General features: G+C 54.5%; 2 protein-coding genes across 2 annotated transcripts; one reads left to right on the forward strand and one right to left on the reverse strand.

The window, feature by feature from the left end:
* The first annotated feature begins 453 nt into the window (after positions 1 to 453).
* Positions 454 to 8,285, forward strand: LOC104829013 (serine/threonine-protein kinase 10-like). The gene is made up of 18 exons (XM_010563023.1): positions 454 to 600; positions 1,505 to 1,669; positions 1,794 to 1,842; positions 2,060 to 2,209; positions 2,320 to 2,392; positions 2,773 to 2,967; positions 3,293 to 3,374; positions 3,460 to 3,570; positions 3,666 to 5,528; positions 5,649 to 5,779; positions 6,362 to 6,485; positions 6,654 to 6,833; positions 6,938 to 7,067; positions 7,181 to 7,305; positions 7,391 to 7,576; positions 7,699 to 7,758; positions 7,927 to 8,040; positions 8,178 to 8,285. Exons 1-18 carry the CDS (start codon positions 454 to 456, stop codon positions 8,283 to 8,285), a joined length of 3,993 nt encoding a protein of 1,330 aa, XP_010561325.1.
* Positions 8,286 to 9,727: 1,442 nt separating this feature from the next.
* On the reverse strand, positions 9,728 to 18,747 carry NCAPH (non-SMC condensin I complex, subunit H). Its single transcript, XM_010562852.1, has 17 exons — positions 18,598 to 18,747; positions 18,387 to 18,480; positions 17,960 to 18,052; positions 16,855 to 16,990; positions 16,204 to 16,322; positions 15,678 to 15,867; positions 15,001 to 15,092; positions 14,646 to 14,851; positions 14,022 to 14,170; positions 13,371 to 13,477; positions 12,802 to 12,924; positions 12,369 to 12,476; positions 11,512 to 11,679; positions 11,071 to 11,187; positions 10,756 to 10,841; positions 10,357 to 10,432; positions 9,728 to 9,890 (listed from the first exon to the last, which is right to left on the reverse strand). The coding sequence occupies exons 3-17, from the start codon at positions 18,041 to 18,043 to the stop codon at positions 9,831 to 9,833; spliced, it is 1,821 nt and encodes a 606-aa protein (XP_010561154.1). The 5' UTR covers positions 18,044 to 18,052; positions 18,387 to 18,480; positions 18,598 to 18,747; the 3' UTR covers positions 9,728 to 9,830.
* Positions 18,748 to 19,239: the final 492 nt, after the last annotated feature.

Raw genomic sequence — 19,239 nt, forward strand, 5'->3', positions numbered from 1 at the left:
GCCACAGAGCCTGTTGCTGCTCATCCCAGCTAAGGCTGTGTGTGGATGTGCATGCACAGGGCTACATAAATTCACGGGGATGTGCACCCAGACAAGCGCCTGTGACCATAAAGGACCGTATATCTGCAGAGGGATGCCCAGGGACCCCTATAGACCCACACATGTGGCTTTGGCAGGGGTGCAAGGGGGGGGGGGCAGGCAGCACCTTTGGGTGAGCACGAACCTTTTCTCCCATCCTGAAAATACCTGAGGGTGGGATGTGACCTGTACGGGGCGAAGCATCCCCTTTTTGGCACCTCCATCTCACGGCACATCCTGCGCGGGCCGGGCAGCGCTCAGCCCCTTCCTGCCCGCGGGGGAGGAAGAGCGAGGGCTGCGAAGAAGGCTGCGAAGGTGCTTGGTGGAGGAGCTTGAGCCCAGCCGTCCACCTTTTCTCTGCATGGAGGTGGCCCCATGGCTTTTCTCCGGCGCCTTTTTGGCTTTTCGGAAAAGAAGAAGCCGCCGAGGCAGTACGAGCACGTTAAACGGGATGTCGACCCCGAGGAGGCCTGGCAGGTGCTGGGCGAGCTGGGCGATGGCGCCTTCGGCAAGGTCTTTAAGGTAGGAGGGCATTTCAAAATGCTGCTGGTGCCCCAAGGGTTTTTGCAAATGCTTTTTTTTTTTTTCTGGTGCTGCCTCGCATCCTGCAGTTTCCGGCACGCAAGAAGCTAAAAAACCTCTAAACAGCCCCAAATTTCTAGCAGAAGATGGCAGGGTCCTCACCCGGTGCTGGCTCCGCCCATCCCCAACCTTCGGCACGGGGAGAGCCACCGGCTCCTGGAGTCGGCCCGTTTGCCGGCGGGTGTTTGCCTCCTTGCTTGGTGTGAGGGTGTTGAGACGGGGATGTTTTTCTCTGAAACCACGGTGCAGAGCCTGAGCGCGACAGGAAACCCAAATTTGCCGCTCACCAGACCCACAGCAGCAGCCGCCTTCCGGCACTGGGGCCGGTGGCACGCAGCAGTGATGGTCCCTGGCCCTGGTTGGGCTTGTCCTGGCCAAACCCATCCCCTTTTCTCTCTTTTTGGTGTTTTCAGGGCAGGCGAATGCCTCGGCATTGCTTGCAGGATGGGACCCCCAAAAAAGGTCCTTGGGGTGGGGTTTGCTGAGCCCCCACGTGCCGGCGCTCAGAGTGGCTGTGCCCACGGGAACTATATTGCATCCGTGGGAGGACGTAGCTTGCAGGAGGGTTTTGGGATACAGTGGGATTCTCCGAGACTCACACACAGGGTGGCACGGCCACGCTGGGACCACCTGCACGTCAGCCCTGTGCATGGGGTGGCTGCGCATCCCTCTCCTTCCTGGCTCTGGTGATAGTGGGGTCCCCATGTCTGTCCCCAGCATTTGGCTTGGCAGCACCGAGCAGCCGGAGAGGGATGTGATGGGTCCAAGCTTCCCCCTCTCTGAAAATTTTGGGGCTGCTCCTTTTGTACCCCACGAGCCCCCACGAAACCTCTCCCCCCCCCAGGCGCAGAACAAGGTGACGGGGGTGTTGGCAGCCGCCAAGGTGATCGACACCCCGAGTGAGGAGGAACTGGAGGACTATGTGGTGGAGATCGAGATCTTGGCTTGTTGTGACCACCCCAACATCACCAAGCTGCTGGATGCGCTCTACTGGAATGGGCGGCTCTGGGTGAGCTACGGAGGGTGCTGGTCCGTCCCACCCCCCAGCCAGGGTCCCACTGGCATCTTGGGGCTGGGGGACTCGGTCTGGAGGGGACATGTTCGGAGACAGAGTGGGAAACATCTCCCTGCAGATCCTGGTGGAGTTTTGTCCTGGAGGGGCCGTGGATGCAGTGATTTTGGGTAAATAAATTTTTTTTCTGGCTGGCACGCAGTTGTCGGAGGGTTTGGGATGGGATTGCCAAATTTCATGGCGTGGAAGGGAGTCCTGGGCTTGTGCAGCATCTCCAGGAGGGAGGATGTGTTGGGGTGCATCTTCCTCCAGATACCCCCTGGGTTTGTGGGGGGTGCTGGGCAAGAGGCATCACTTAGCGGTGGGGTTCATTTGCGCTAACGGCAGAGCTGGAGAAAGGGTTGACGGAGGAGCAGATTCGAGTGGCTTGCAAGCAGCTGCTGCTGGCACTGCAATACCTGCACAGCTGCAAGATCATCCACAGGGACGTGAAGGCTGGCAACGTCCTGCTCACCCTCGACGGGGACGTCAAGCTGGGTGAGTCCCCGGGGCATCGGGGTGCCGCGTGGCAGAGGGAGGCCAGGAGTGAAGTCCCGGGGATGCTTTGCCCCAAGGATCCTCTCTCACGGCTGCTCTCTACTCTGCAGCTGATTTTGGTGTCTCAGCCAAAAACTCCAGCACTGTCCAGCGCCGGGTGTCCTTCATCGGTACCCCGTACTGGTAGGTGTGGGGCAGAAATCCATGGGGCTGGTGGGATTTGAGAGTGCAGGCAGGTGGGATGGGGGAGCCCAGATGTCCCGTTCCTCCTGTGGCTGCTCACAACCGGCTCCTTGACACTAGGAGCATCTCGAGGAACTGGATTTTTCCTCCTCCAGCCAACTCCAGCTCCAGGGTGGGCTTCCCAGTAGCATGAGACTATGTATGGAGAGGACACGTGGGGTGCTGGTGGGTGCAAGCCCTCCTGGGGTAGCGCTGGAAGAGCTGGCGTTGAATCCTGCGCCTGCAGGGTTGTCTCTGGAGGGGATGGCACCTGGGTTTGGTTTCAGGGGGAGATACCAGCCCAGGGCAAGCTGGAGCTCTTCCCTTCTCTCCATGCACAGGATGGCCCCAGAGGTGGTACAGTGTGAGACGTCCAAGGAGAGCCCCTACGGCTACAAGGCTGACATCTGGTCACTGGGCATCACGCTGATCGAGATGGCTGAGATGGAGCCCCCCTACCATGAGCTGAACCCCCTCCGGGTGCTGCTGAAGATCGCCAAGTCGCAGCCACCCAGCTTGCGTCACCCCAAGAGGTGGTGAGTCCCCGTGTGGAGATGTCACCCCATGTCAGTGACGGTGGGAGAAGTTGCCCCATGGGGCAGCTCCTGCTCGAAGCCATGTCTGGGCAGCTGGCACGGGCTCTTAGACTGTAAGTGATGCTGGTCGTGACTCCTTCAAGCCCAGCTCCAGAAGTGGCACCGCAGGTTTCCCATCGCGCCGCCTTTGCCCACAGAAGGTGACACTGGTGGGCAGCACGGGGGTAGGGACCTCCTGCCAAGGTGCTAGCAGAGCCTGAGTGTCCCTAGCATCACCCCACGGTCTGTGGGGTCCACAGTGGGGGTGACAGGGACCATCCCACAGGTCTGAAGACTTCAAGGACTTCCTGAGGAAAACCTTGGAGAAGAGCCCCGAGGCACGGTGGTCAGCCAGCCAGCTCCTGCAGGTGGGTAGCATCCATTGCCACCTGCTCAGGGTGGTGGGACCCATCCCCACTGCTGGCCCCGCTCACCTCCCTTGCTCCCACCCAGCACCCCTTCGTGGTGGGCATCTCCGACAAGCGGCCGCTCCGGGAGCTGGTGGCTGAAGCCCGGGCTGACGTGCTGGAGGAAGAGGATGAGGAGGAAAGTCCAGTCCCCTTGGTGCGTGAGTAGTGGCTGGCTGGGGTGCGAGATCCCTCCAACCCTTTCCACAAGCTCGTTGAGCCTCACCTCTTCCCCCGTTGTCCACCCCACAGCCTGGGCAGGAGCATGGAGAGTCTTCCTGCACCCCAACCCTGGGGGGTCCCCTGGATGATCAGCCCCTGGACTCTGCGGGGAGAATCAGCGAGGAGCCAGGCATTCTATCCGACATCCAGATGGTGGCAGAGCCAAGGACCAAGAAAGCATCTGACTTCTTGAAGCAAAGGAGGAGGAGGTCCTTGCTCGAGCCTGTGGGCTCCATGAGGCTCACTGCAAAGAGGCCATCCGAGTTTCTGAAGCTGATGCGGCACAGGTCATTTTTTGGAGGGATGAAGTCCCAAGAAACACTTAAGGAGCAGCACAGGGCAGAGCCGAGTGGGTTGGAGATCATGGCGCTGGATGGTCCTCAAGGGACACCAGTCCCAGCAGAGGCAGGAGAAGTTCAAGGGTGTAAAGAAGAGACTAGCCCTCTGGGGACCCCCTGCAACGTGGCTGAGCTCCCCTCAGGGTCACAGCGGGCAGGAGACCTTGCTGAACCGCGAGAGCTGAAGGCAGAGCAGGTTGGACCCAAGGCAGACCCCCAGGAGGAAAACCACCATGCCAATGCATCACCGGTGGCTGAAACACTTGTGGAGGGACAGCTTGCAGCCCAACCCAGCCCCGTTTCAACCCCCAAAAGCAATACAAAAAAGGAGCTAAGCAGAGACCCTACTTGGAACTCACTGGCCCTGCCTGCACCTGTGGATGGGGGCTGGCACAGAGGCTTGGCCGTGGGGCAGCTGGTGGCAGCCCTGGACCTGTGGACCAAAACCCAGAGCTTCAACTTGTTGGCAGAGCATCGGCACCAGGTTACTCGGTCATTGCTAAACCTGAAGGTTGAGGTTGGCTCCACTGGGGCTGAAGATCGCCTTGGGAAGGATGGTGGTGGAGCAGGGAGGGCACCCGTGGGACCTGAGGGTGCTGGAGAGGCTGAGGAGACGCAGCTGGTGGAGGAGAGGTTGCCATGGGGTGAAGAATCGCTGACACCCAGTGTGACAGAGGAGGCAGTGGGGGGGTCAGATGTTCTCAAGGGGCAGCAGGAGCCTCCAGCTGGTCTGGGAGAGGCCGGAGAGAGGAACAATGGGGAGAGAAACTCAGGCTTGCGCGAGCCCGACGCTGACCCCCTGGACCTGGTTGAGCAGGAGGTGGGAAGGAATGAGGAGGAAGCCATAGACAATGCTGAAACTAGGGTGGAAACTTCTCCTGAGGAAGCCCTGGTGGCAGCAGAATTGAAATTGGAAGAGGATGTTGTAGAAGGGTGTTTGATTGGAGACCATAACCCAGTGGGAGATGCAGCCGGCCTGGGGGAGGTGATGCTGGCAGGAGAGGAACTGGAGGCAGCCTCTGCAGCATGTGCGGGAGAGGGACCTGCAAGTGAGGAGGCCCAAAATTCAGCAGAGGATTCACCCGCTGTGGAGATCCCGGGGCCTGTTGAAGAAGAAACAGAAGAGAAAGCAGAAAGCAGCCCCAGAGACAACCAGCCAGGAGCTGCTCATGGGAATGGCTGGAAAGGAGAAGATGGAAATGATGGAGAGCTTGGAGAAGATGGGGTGCAGGTTGCTCCAGCACCTGAAGAGCCATCAAGGGATGGAGCTGGAGAGGAGATGGGTGGCTTGGAGGGTCATGGAGCAGTGCCAGAGCCCCAGGAGGGCCTTGGTGGACATCCAAAGGCCACAAAGACCGTGAGCCTTGGTGCTGCCCTTGTCCGCAACTCTTCCCAGGCACGGGCCGTGTGGGAAGCAGGGAACCCACCAGATCCATCTGTCACATCAAAGCAAGGAGAGGAGCCATCCCCTGTGGAAAACCCCGCAGATGTACAAGGTCCAAGTACCCTCCCTGCAGCAGCGCAGCCTTTCCCCTCTGCTGGGGAAACCCAGCAGGTAAGAAGCTTGCAGGTAACATGGCCACGTGAACCTGCCCCCCTCCTTACATGGGCTCCCATGTCGGGTTTACGTAGTTTTGGGCCGTCTGAGCTCAAACTGTTGCTTCCTGTTGCACAGGAACCTGCCTTGCTCCAAAGGACCGTGAAGAAAACCCGCAGGTTTGTGGTAGACGGGGAGGAGGTGAGTGTGACGACCGCCAGGACCGTCGGCAAGGCTGAGGCAAGGGATGAGATGGTGCGCTCGGCTCGGTGAGTGATGCCGTTAGCGGAGGGGCCACCAGGCATCTTCCACCTGTTTCTGGCTGAGGAGGACCAGGAGGAAAGGGGAGAAGGTGTGGGATGGAGGATGGGTCTGGGTGTCTCTGTGCAAAGTACAAGTGCTTGACCTCCAGGCTTGGAAAACCCATCTGCCTCCCTGGCTGGGGTCTACTCCAGCAGGAAAGCATGAGCAAACCATTCCCTGCATCCTCAGAGCTGTGCACTAGGGACACATGAGGAGCCAAAACATCACCCAGCCCCATATCTGGTGTGTCCAGCAGCCAGCTTAAGGAGAGAGAGGAAGATCTTCTCCCATAAGCTCTCACGTCACCCAAGGAGAGTAGGAAAGGATGAAGGGGGGGAGATGGAGGGGCAGTGACATCGGCTGAGCTTGGGACTGTGGCCACCACAGACCCAACCGGCATCCCATCTTCCTTCTTGCTGGAGAAATTCTCTGTGATGTTGCACCAGGGCTGAGCTTCTCCCTTCCTTTAGCGACCTAGAAGTCAGCCATCCTGAGAGCAAGAGGGGCCTCCTTCAACCCCCTCTCACCCTGATTCCCCAAACCTTTAGGCGCCAGGAGCTCCGCGAGCTGCGAGTGCTGCAGAAGGAAGAGCAGCGAGCTCAGAGCCAGCTGGAGCAGAAGTTTCACCAGCAGCGGGAGCAGATGTTTCGTCACATTGAGCAGGAGATGACGGTAACTGGACCATCATCCCTTCATGCCGTGATATGTTTGGAGAGGGACACGTGCAAGGGGGTGCTGGGGTCCCGCTGGGGGAGATGCCAGTGTCTGGGGGGGGGGGGTTGGTTTTTTTGGGGGCCCCTTTTTGGCCCTGCAGCCCCATTAACCATATCTGCATGGCAGAGCAAGAAGGACTTTTATGACCGAGAGATGGAGAGCTTGGAGCGGCGCTACCAGCAGCTGAAGGAGCGCCAGGAGCTCCAGTACACAGTGAGGCTGCAAGATGAGGCCAAGCGCCTCAAGTCCCTCCAGGAGAAGAACTGCAGGAGGAGGATGGAAGAGCTGAAGGGTGATGGGAGAGAGGTGAGGGTCTGGGGGCAGTGCTGGCTTCCCTGGCTATGCCACCAGGAGGCTGGGGACCGTCTCCCCTGGGTGCTGGGACCAAGTCCCTCCATTGCTCACCGCAGGAGCAGCGGTTCCTGCAGCAGCAGCAGGAGGAACTCAATGCAGCCCTGCAGAAGGTCGTCCAGGAGCACAAGAAGAAGATGACATCCATCGACTGGGAGTGCATCAACAAGATCCACAGCCTCAGGAGAGGTGCACACTGGGCTGGGAGGAGGAAGAGGATGGAGGGTTCTTGGGGAGGGAAGCAGGGGGTCTGGCTGGGGGTTTTTTGGAGGTGGTCATCATGCTGCGGTCTTGCCCGGCAGCCCGTGAGTCAGTGGTGTGGAACATGGAGCAAGGGCACCTGCAGGAGAAGTACCAGCTCTTTAGGCAGCAGGTGAAGGAGCAGCACGCGCTGCAGAGGCAGCAGCTCCGCAAACGCCACGAGAAGGTGAGGTGGGAAGCGCTGGCGATGCTCCCCCAGCCCTGCAGGCTCCTGACCGCTCTCCTGGCTCACCCTCCTGCCCCTTTCCCAGGAGACAGAGAGGATGAACCGCTTCCACCAGCTCTTGCTGGAGGACCTGAAGAGCCAGCAGGTGCAGGAGCAGGCTCAGCTGCTGAAAAGCCAGCGCTGTGATGCCAAAATCCGCCTGGCCCTCTTCAAGGACAACCTGAAGATCCAGGAGGCTAATGGGGCCAAGCAGAGGGAGAGGGCCAAGCAGGTACAAGGACCTGTCCGGGGCCAACGAGGTTCCCCAGCACAAAGTATGGGGAAAGTCCCTGCAAACTGTAAGCCATGGCTTTTAGGGAAGGGGAGGGTGACACGGGCTGTCCCCCACCGCAGTTCGTGCAGCAGGAGGAGAGGCGGCAGCGAGCGGAAGCGCAACAGCAGCAGGAGCAGCAGGCGCAGCAGCTGCAGCAGCTGCAGCAGCAGCAGGCCGAGAGCCTGGCAGAGCTGGAGCAGGTGCAGGTACCAGGGACCACTGCAAAACTGTCCACCCCAGGGGCTTCCCACACCCCTGCTACCTCTCCTCGAGCATCTTCCTTCCCATTTCCACCTCCCCTCTCCCAGAGCGAGAAGATGCACCTCTTGGCAGAACAGGAGAGGAGGCAGCTGGGGCAGCTGGACCAGGAGCACGTCATGGAGCTCAGCGAGTGGAAGCAACGGCTGGCTGCCCGCAAGGAGGTGAGTGGTCGTGCAGCCCGAAGCATCCCCTCCCCTTCTTGGCCCAGCTCAAGGGATGCAATGGAGGGCTGCCCTCCCCGCTGCAAGCCCCCGCAACACGGGGCACGGGACGTGGCAGCGCTGCTTCTCTCCTCCAGATGCTGGAAGAAGAATTGGGGAACTCGCTGCCGGTGCAGCGGCGAGGAGGGCTGCACGGTGCCCACAGCAGCAACAGGATCATCCGCTTCTTCCACCTCCCCTCCTGACACTATGCCACAGATTACTGGGGAGAGGCAGGCAGCTGCCTGGGGACCAGTCCCACAGCTCTTCTGGGAGATGGGACTGAAGGACCTCAAAGGCAAGGTGAGGGGCAGATGCCCTGGGGGTGAAGAGCCCTGGGGCCAGGGAGGACGTGGTACAGATCCTGGGGGTGGCAGACGAGGCCGTGTTCAAGCCCACCCTCGCTGTGCTGGAGGGGCTGAGGTGAAGCAGGCGCTGCCACCTCACATCGCCCCAGAAGTCCCTCAGGGAAGTCTCCCCCACTGGTCTCAAAGCTGTGGATACAAGGGGGGGCTGCTGGCGTTTCCCATGCAGACCTCCCCTCAGCTGAATTGCAACTCAAGGAAATACATCGTTTCTTGAAGAAAGTCCCTGTTTGTGACTTTTATTTAAAACTCCTCACCTTGTGCCCCACCAGCATGTCCTGTGCCCCCAACCTGCCCCCTCAGGCCAGCTCTCAGGGAGGGGGGGGTCCTGTGCCCAGAGATGCCCACAGGGGCACAGCTGACAGCACAGGGACAGCACTGGAGCCAGCTCTAGGCTCCCCCACTCTGCACAGAGCTGTTCTCCACCCACCTCGTCAAGGGCCCTGAGGACATTAATAAGCCCCAATGGCCTTGACCAGCCTCACCAGGGGCCTTGACCTGCACCCATGGCCCAGGAGCTCCACCGAAGCTCAGCTGAAGGGCTTCAGTCCCTGCCTGAGCTGCACTGGGTGTGCTGCTGTCCCTGCCTCATCGCCTCAGACCCAATCCTGACCTGCACACAGACTTCCTGGCTTCATCTTGGACCTGCCTCAGCACCACGCACTTGCATAGTGATCTCAACTCTTGGTTGAACCTGGCCACCATCTCCAGGTTGGTCCTGCTCACATTGTTCAGGTACTGGAGGACTGGGTCCTGGCTGGTGATGCTCTGGCCGTGCAACCTGTGACTCCTTGTTTGCCTTTCTTTAGGGAGCCACCCTGCTCTTGCTGCTCCCTGACACTCATGTGTTGTTATTTTAACCTCTCTCCTGTTTTGGAGACTCCTCCTTCCCCATCTCAAAGGCCCATCGACAAAGCCTGTAGCAATTTATTATCTTTAAGCTCAGTATAAAAAGTCAATAATTTCAGGGGATGAACAGGACTACAGGAGGAACTGGAGACACGAGTAACAGTCAGTCCACGTACTGGGAATTACAGACAGACAGTGAGTGACACACAGAGGGACCGTTTGCTAGCAGGCACTGGCAGTTCACAGTGAGATGGAGGAACTCTGCTACCCAGACACAGGAAAGAGCCGATGGATCGAAGATGGCAGGAGCCAGGCAGGCTGAGCTGCAACTGTCCATCTGTACAGGTCCTACGTTTGAGTAGGACATCCTTGATTTAGAAGTCTTTGTGAAGTGCAGAGACCAGTGGGATTTCTCAGCAACGGTGCTGGGACAAGAAAAATCTGCCACTGATGAGAGAGTCCAGAGCGAGCACTGGCCAGCTGGGAAGTTGAGCTCTGTCCTGTGGGTCAGCCCCGGTGGTCTGCTCCGCACAGGGCTCAGTAGCCTTGCTTCACTAGGACATCAGACAAGTCCTCTGTGCCCTCCAGCTTCAGATTCTGGGAATATAAAAGAAAAGCTAAGTTTGACAAAGCCAGACTCTTCCCCTTGGAGTCTGAAGGCCTGGCATAAAAAAAACCACACACGATGATGGTTCAGAACAACCTCAGCCCCTTCTGTCACCAGTAGCACACGCAAGACCAAGGCTTCCCATCGGCTGTTGCTTCGGAGTCTGGAACTCTCACAATCTTAGAACAACACTGAGCAACAGGTGCTCACCCCTCTGCTGCCAGACCCAAGGACAAGGAAGGACAGGCAGCAGTTAGGCTGGAAATGCTACGAGTACTTAACCACGGGCTGTCATTCCCAGCACATTAGCCTGATTTATGTTCACTATAAGCATGAAACGGGGACTTAAACTGAGAAGTCCTGATGCAGCAAGAAAACGGCCCTGCTCCTGGCACTTTTCACTGTGCGTTTCGCCCGCTGCTCCTACCACGTCTCCTGTGTGCACGCTACACTTACCTTCTCATTTGCCAAATGCAAGAGGCAGGCGAAGGCTAAGGGGACAGACAGATTGTTAGCCATCACAGAAGGCAGCCTACAAAAGAGAAGGGAGGAAGTTAGGATGGCCAGAGCCTACTGAAACCCAGCGGATGGAGTGTGTCTGCAAGGACCAGGTCGCCAAAGATTAGCTCTTCCCCAGGGATCTGGTTTTCTCTACCTTTCCCCTCCCACCAGCACAGAATTTGCCAAGCTGAATGCAACCCGTAGCTCCCAGAGAGCAAGAGAAGAGATTTTTTTTTTCCCCATCAGGGTTCAGTTAGCAGGTTGTAATATAGACAGAGAGGGGTCAGCATTTGCCCAAGCTCAGCTGAAGTCTGTCCCCCAGCTGCAGTCCAACCTTTTTTAGGGCCTCTCTACCTGTGAAGCAGTTCCTTTGTAATGCTGCTGAAGACCTTCTCTCCTGCTACCATGGATGTGTCCTCCTCTTTCTCTGCATCTTCCATCTATTTAGCAAAAAGACAGACACTGCTGAGATGGACTTTGCTCCCCAGTATTCAGCCTTGTGTTCAGAGAAAAAACCACTGCAAGTTACACTCAGTCTGTCCTTATCAACCATCCCATGGGAGCAAGACTACTAGAAAGGAATTGCTGCTAAACCTGACCAAGACTGTCTCTGCAGGGGTTAAGCACAGTCCTGGGCCTATTGAGGTATCTGGCTCCCCCTGCACTCACCTCAGCCACTGTTTCTTTCTTCTCTCCATTAGTCAAGATGTCCCACATGTTTTTCTTTAACCTCTTCATGTCCATTTTCTTGGCTGTCTTTGCATACTGAATTGCTATCTTATTGACCTGAGGAAAAGAAGTCCAGGGTTAGTTGAGAGCAGCTGAGCAGAAGCAGCAGCACTATCCTCACTTAGGGCCACAGGAACAATCAAAACATGGTTCTTGGGAACAATGGTAAATGCTATCTCACTACTAAACCTTTGATTTTTAATTCCCTCCTCTTACACAAGGGTTCATCTGGGAAAAAAGTGTCCAGTAGCAAACCCAGGAGAATCCTGCACCAGGGAAACTGCCATCTCAGGACTTCTAACCACCTGAGGTGTTGAGAGGCTTTGCTCCAGACCTGCCCAAGTGAGCAGTTCACAGCTTGGCGACAACACGAGCCCTTACCTTCTGGGGCTCAGCAATGAGGTTCAGCTCTCCATACGTTGTGACATTGACATTGCCGACAACCGTGTGGAGCTCAGCGTCTTGACCCTCAGGGTGGCTGGTAAGGTTGAAGTCCCCTGTCTGGCCCATTAATTGAATGGGGTCATTATCATCATCGCTGTCTGCAGCCTGATCAAGAAGAGATACAGCAGTGAGGCTACCCAGAGACATCTTTGAGGAGCCAGAGTTGTCCTGCACCGAGATAACAAGAGCACCCGCCTCTCAGGAGGGTGGTGATACCTGTCCACCTTCCCCATGGAACATGTTCTTATTCAGCCTCTCCCCATAGCGCTTAGGCTGGGCTAAGGCTAAACTCAAGGGAGATCTAGAGCACAGAGTATCAAAAGACTGTTCTACACAGAAAGGTAACAGAGATGAGGGCTCTTCTGCCAGCGTGGGACCAGACTTGTCACAAACACAGTCAGGAGGCGGTGCTGGCCTGGCAGAAAGCTGAAGCTTTAGAAGAAATCTACTTCAGTGGGAGCTCGAAACAGCTGGGAGCAAACTTCACTGTGTAGAGATGACAGAAGAGGTAAGCAATGGCATTTACTCCTGCTTTAGGGCACAGGTCTATGGAAAAGGCTGGAACAGAGTTTCTGCAACAAACTGACTGGCAAAGAAACACCAAAGGCAGAGAGTTTAGTTGATTTCATTAAGGGTGAGGGGACAGGGGTGTGCACAGAGGCTCGTACAGCTTCGTCATAATCTGCAGCTCCTATTCTTTTTCAGTAGTAATTAATTCCAGACACAGATTCTTCCTAAATTATTCCCATCACATATCAAGTATAAGCAACAGAAAGAAATCTTGTTCCAGTTACCTGCAATGCAGGGCAGAAATTGGAGGTGTCATTGGGGTTGTTGTAATCGTACTCGCCGATGTCATCTTCGTGATCCAATGAGCTGTCCAGCTCAGACGTCCTGCAGAGCTACAGAGACAAGACCAGGGATCAGGAAAGAAAAAACTCTAAATACTTCCCCAAGCAACGCCTGCGCCTTGTTCCTTCATCGCCTCCTTTTCCCAGCCTGCTAGCTCTTCCTCCTCCTCCTCGCATGCCAGCCCTCTAGCAAGCCCCTTGTAAAGCACAACAGCTAAGCACAGCCACTTCGGCATCCACAAGTGGGGCACTTCAGCGAGAGATATGCTGGCCCGTCTCCAGCCCTAAGGAGCATCCCGAAGCGCTTCAAGCATTTGGTGAAGAGCGGTTTTGTTCATGGAATCATTGCCAACAGGCTTTTAGAGAAGACTCTTACCTTAACAGCTGGTTTGAGGAACAGCTGGAGAATGTTGTTAGGGTCATAGTTGAAGTCTGTGGGAAGCGTGGTGCTCTTCCCATTCTGGCTTTCCAGAATGGATTTGGCTAGAGTTACAGATGCCTGGGAAAGGTAATAAATACCATTACCCATGAGCTACGCGCTACTTGGAAGATTAATGCACAAGTAAGTGTTTTGAACACAGGTCTTCGTCTGAAAGGTGGCAAGTTCTGAGATGCCTCTGAAGAGGAGTTCCACACTGGTCCAGTCAGTGCAACCAGTGGCTTCTGTGCAGCACCCTGTGACACACAGCTGGAGCTGCAGGGTCTCTTTGACTGACAGCGTATAAGCCAGGAAGAATCCACCCTGATTCTCTACCCCAAGGTTGGTAAAAATCTCTATTTGTAACGTGATCTGGAGTAAGAAGACCCTGCACCAAGGAACATACATGATGTTGGGTTTACAGAGCCAGTTTCACAGGAGCATATGAACCATTTGCAGATGACAGTTCCAAGATACACTGATATGGCAAAAGAGAGAGCAGAAAGAGGCAGAACCTCAGCACGTACCTTGGTCTTACGGAAATATGCCTCAAAGTCAATATCCTCATCAAAGTTGATTTCAAACGCTTTCTTTGCATTTCTTTTCTTAGTCTCTTTTTCAGAGTCAGCATCTGCTGCAGAAAGGAAGGAAACTGTCAGTGCTTTGTGACAGAGTAAGGACAACAAGCTCACTCCTAACTTGAGCATCTGCTCCACACAGAAAGGTCACCTGCAAAGACTTTTCCCTTTGTTACAGGAAAGCAATAGCTGTTTTTCTAAGCTTCATGTTTTAAAGGGATCATTATCTTTTTATAGAAGCAGAAAGTGTAATTTAATCTTCAGGTTTTATGCAGAAGGTGGGAAACAACACCAGGAGCTGTATTAGTGCTAGAATCTCTTATTGCTGCAGTGAAAGACACCCCCTCAACTTTGAACATCATTAACAAACCCAAACAATAGAGAATATGTTAGACACCAAAGGATCCGCATGTGACTGAGAGCCTTCCTGGTGTCTGAAGTCAGTGCTGTTTCCCATCTGGCTAAAAAAGAGCCATGCAGGCTCGTTCCATTCTTTACTGTCCCTACTTTACAACTCAGGTGGCACCCATCTCCAAAGGTAAGCAGGACCTAGCAGTAGCCGCATCTGTAGCGTATGAGCCGCTGTCTCTAAATACGTACCTTTGTGTCGAGGTTTGAAACGCCAGTGCTCTGGGCCAGCCCACATTGACAGAGTTCGGGGACTGAAGTAGGAGTATTCCCCTGGTTTCATGGAGAGATGAAGGCACATGGTCCCGATGTCTCCCTCTCCAAAAGGAACCACATCAGTTCTGGAAAGAGCACACATGCTGCTCAGTGAAATCATTCCTTTGGCACACACCAGGCCTGAGCGTGCATTTAATAACCAGATCAGCTCTGTACAGACATCACCCGCTCCCTCTGCCGGCATGTGTGCAGGACTCTGGCTCTTTAATGAGTGAACAGTACTGTGGGTGCTGCATTGTCTGGAGTCCATGAGGCTGCTGCAAACACAGAGTTGGATTTGCCAAAGGGCAGGCTGGAAACTGGGCAGGAGAGTGAGCAGGCAAGCAATCACTCTGGGGAAAGGTGACCATAGGAAAAGGTCCTCTTGGAGGGTAGAGGTACTATTGTAAGGCACTCCTGGACGTACCCAAAACTTGAGCAGAAAGCAAGCTATCGGCAGATGGGAAATGTCTACGCAGTAAATTAAAGATTCCTCAGAGAGCTGCCAGAAGTTGTTGCTTGCTATCAAAGCAAAGCTATAGATTTTCAGTGACTACTTACCTCTTGCTCTGGCAGAGTGTCCCACAGGAGTTGAGATTTTCTCTGAATTCCCCTATCTTGTCTGCTTCTGTAGTCCTGGGGGAGTCAGAATTGAAGTTGTCATCTGGCAGGGTGGGAACAGAGTCTTCCACGTCACTGTCTGTCTCTGCATTGATATTGAACACTTGGTCGCTCTTCTTAAATTTTTCCAACAGGGCTGACACTGACTGTAGGAGAAGAAGTGCTCAGGAAAAAAATTTGCAGGATATCAGCAGCCCTGCAGCGCAAACTGCCCCATGTATCTGGGAGATTGCTTTGGAGGACAGCACAGAATATAGCTCAAGTATCCCACCTGGCACAGAGCTAACAAACATACCTCATCATGGGATTCAGCATCCCACTTTGTAAACTGGAAACCAGCCAGCGAAGAGCAGATGGGGCGTTTTTCAATGCACTGTGCTAGCAGGGCTAGAGACAAGGAGAGCAAAGGGGAGAGATTAGATATAGGATGAAGCAACCAGCACCTAAAACAAGTGCCAGGCATTAAATCATTCTTAAAGCCACATATATAGGCAGCCCTTCTTCCATGTAGGGTGGTGCAGGGCTCACTGCAAAAGCAGTCAGGCTCATTTCTCAGCAGAAAGGGAGAGTTCACTTGCTATCCTAACTCAAGGGTGGGCGTAACGCTGGGAATTTTATCAGAGCAGTGGGGTTGGGTAGTATGTATAGGCTCAAAACACTCTTAAGAAGGTCAGTCCTTAACCTGGAGCACACTAATCTCAACTGGTGCACGGCTCAGACCACGTATACTTGCTGTGTGACAGATCTGCCAGAGGTGAAGTTACACGTAGCGATCTAAAACCTACAAAGGTCCTGTTTATCCAGCAACCAGTCTCAATTTGATCAGGATCAGAGCAATGGAGCCACAGGGTAGCCAAGCAGTGAAGAAAAGCACAAGTCAAGCTGGCTGAGACTAAAATGAGCATGTTTGGGAGATGAAAAGGATCGAAAAGTCTGGATGGGCCCCTTTGCTTAGCAGTTACCGGCACTCACACTTTAAATCTGTCACTTTCACAGGATCAGAGTTTGGCAGCATGAGCGTCTCTGAAGAAGGGAGAGGCACAATCTTTGAGTCAAAGAGGAGCTCACTGTGGCAGCTTTGGGTACGCAGCCCGGTGAGGAAAATGCCAGCTGTGCTGCATTCATCAAAAGATGCAGCTGTTTTCTGGAACATGGGATCAACCTACAGGTACAGAATGAAGCAGAGAATCAAGGAATGGAGTAGATGGAGGGGGTGAAGCAGGGCTCTGCAGGAGACTTTGAAGCACAGATCCGAAGGGACAATGACCCATGCATCTTTTTCAGTGAGGAGAGAGCTCTCACAGCTGCCTCATGCAGGAGGAATATACATGACTAGGAACATTCTTGATATAATAGCAGAATTCACAGATGTGCATGTGAATGTTAGAGCCCACGAAAGGAATGCACAATAAGGAAAACAATAGAAATGAGAAAGATGAGGCGACATCTCCTTTCCTCCACTAGAACACAGCTGCTACAGCAGCCCCCCTCCACCCACCTCACATCTGCGATTAGCCTCCGACACATTGATGTTACTCAAGTTCTTCTCAATGGTTTTGAATAAGTGCTTTTTCTTTGTCTGAACTCTCTTGACAGCCTCAGGAACTGCACTGTCTTCTAAAAGGAAAAGAACAAGTTACACTTAGAAAACTTGCTAAAATACCCTACGGAGGGATAGCACAACATTTACTTCAGTTTGTAGGACAAACGTGCAAAAACCCAGTGGGCATGAAGTTAGCCAATTAGGTATCTATTAGCATGAACCACCAATGTTTTATTGACTGGATGCTGCATTTCTTTTTATTGACTCTATTTTATCTTAACAGCACATTTTCGTTTCAAAGCAAAGGACAGCAAAGAGGAGGGCGCTTCGTTTTTAATGTTTCAGATTAGGCCACCTTTGGTTTGCATTCAAATCTGATGGGCCAAATCGTTGAATACAGGATTGAGCAACACGTTCAGGTTCTCATCTCAACCCTCCCTGCTCAAGTACCCAGGCAAACTAATTCAGGATTTCCCAGCCCTTGAAAATGAAGTTAGTGGTACACTCCTAGATGTACAAAGTGCTTTGAAATTCATGGGTGCTATGTAAGTACACTGACATCTCTCTTACAGGAAGAGCTTAACAGAAAATGAGTGAATGGCACACCTCCTTCCGGGCTGTCTGCATTTTTTGTAGGTAAGTCCTTGCCTAAGCCTCCAAGAACTTTGTATGTATCTGCATGGACCACATCCACACGCACGGCGTAAATCTTCGCACTGGCATCAAGCGTGCCAGCTGCTATCTGACAGGAGGAACAAAGGATGCAATTTTTAGTTAGAAAGGAAAGAGTCTCATCTAGAAGATGCAAACATAGAAGGCAAGCTGCAGACTCGAATTTCTGAATGCTCTGTATTACAAGCAAAATTGTGAACAACTGGAAAAGGATTTATTCCAAAACCTACTGGAGACCTAGGTGCACAGCAGGGGTCAAGATGTGTCTTCCGAGGCAGAGCCTACAGTTTGCTTTGTCAGGTATTTTGGAAGGGATCACACAGAAAAATACTTAAAAAATCGCCAAGATTAAGCAATGTGGAGAAGCAGAAAGGTGCAGATTTGCATCTCCCAAGAGACCTCTCTCCTCCATGCCTTCTTTTGGGTCATCCTCTTGGTATCATTCTATTTTCTCAAATTACTAAGTCAAAAGACTACCCACTGAAAACCTGTGCAGTTTCCCATCCCTTCCTCAGTTCTATCAACTATGAGACAGCTAGCTCAGGGGTTCCTTGAGGACGCATTCAAAAGCCCTGCCATTTGTTCATTCACCCAAGAATTCAGTTCTCCCTCCTAGCATCAGTCAACTATTATAGCGAATAAGTCTTTGCCCTGGCACATTCTTATTCTGATCCATCCTGAATCAAAATTAGACCAGGAGTTAGCCACACTAACTTCCTTTCTCTTCCAGTCTTGTTTTGTCACTGGTTGTAACACCCATTATTTACCTCAGAAGCCTCACAAGTCTTACTTTTAAACAAGCTCTCCTTTTGAAGGACCATAGCTGAAAGAATTCAGCCTTTAATTTCTATGGTACAAAAGGATTCAACACTGCAAGCTTCTGCGAAAAGTGACTATGCTGCCTCTACCAGGTATTTTTAGTGGAAGTAACAAGCTCAGTTACCTTCAGCGTTATTTGAGGTTTGTTATTGGCTAAACCTTAGGCTAAATGCCAGTTGGAGACAAAGCACCACCATGACTAGGCAGCGATTCTTCTCACCTTGAAGTCGGTCGGTTCAGAGCCCTTCTGTTTCAGGATCTCGGTCATATAGTCTATCAGGTGTAAGCCAAAGGCATTCTTCATGGTGATTTTCTGAAACAAAGCACAGCTCGGAACTGATCACCTGGCAAATCGACACCTGTCCAAACTGTCTAAACCCTCATGTCATGGAGGTATTTAAAGCAGGACCGAGGGGATACGGTCCGTGCCATGTCCTACTTTGTTACTGCAGGGAAGGCAGCAACAGAAGCCCAGATCTGGCCACGGCTTGGATCAGGAACGTGGCTCAGAGGGCTTGGAAGAAGAATAACCGCATAGCCAAGGCTCAAGGAGTTTTAAAATCCCTCCCGGCCTTGCAACCGCTGCCAGACACAGGTGATGTGAGAGGGGCCGGGATCAGGAGCCCTCCCCGAGGTGTCCGACTCACGTTCTCGGTGGAGAGCTTGATGCAGGTGCTGTAGTGATCCGAGATCTGAGCGTTGGTCCACTGGGGGAGGGCCGGCAGCCATTCCTCCGTCTGCCTGGGGGAAAGACGGTGATTTCGGGACCCTCCTCCTCCGCGTACCTCCCTCTCCCCCTCCAACCCCCTCTCCCCCCAAAAAACCCCCAAAACCTCCTCAGACCGAGCCCGCCCGTACCTGGGCGCGGGTGAGGCGAGGCCCAGCGGCGAGTCGGTGCTGCCGAGCTGGAAGTCGGCGGCCCTCGAGCGCCGGCGTTGCCGCCTCTCCCGTTCATCGTCGTTACCGGGGCATTCGGCCAACACGGGGGTGCCGGTGCTGCCGAGGGACCGCGGGGCTGGGGAGGCGGCCGGGGCCTGGCGGGGTGTCGGGGCGCTCATCCTCACGGCGGGGACGGGGACGGGCCTCGCCGCCTCAGGCCCGCCACCCGCCCCCGCCCCGCCTACTCCTCGCCTTCTGGCCAATCGACGCGCGGCTCGGATGGCGGGCTACCAATCGGGCGCGTAGCTCTCCGCCCCGTCGGGTTTGAATCGCCACGCCAGCGCGCATGCGCCGGGCGCAACGGCTGCGGCGGGGGCGGGGCGCGGTGCCTCAGTCCGCCGCCGGACGCCGGCGGGGGAGGTCGTGCTGACTGCGGCTCCTGTCAGGGCTCGGCTACCCGCGGGCCAGTCGCTTTACCGCCTCGCTGGCCCCGGGTTGCGCTCTGAAGGGTGCTGTCTGCTGGTGGTGGTGGTGCCCGGGCCCCTCTCGCAGCGGCGGAGCAGCGGTTAGCCGCTGGTAAAGTCCGTCTTGGAGGAAGAAGAGTCGCCAGAACCGACCTGC

This window comes from Haliaeetus leucocephalus, unplaced genomic scaffold, assembly GCF_000737465.1.
Source record: "Haliaeetus leucocephalus isolate CR32 unplaced genomic scaffold, Haliaeetus_leucocephalus-4.0 Scaffold162, whole genome shotgun sequence".
NCBI classification, from domain to species: Eukaryota; Metazoa; Chordata; class Aves; order Accipitriformes; family Accipitridae; genus Haliaeetus; species Haliaeetus leucocephalus.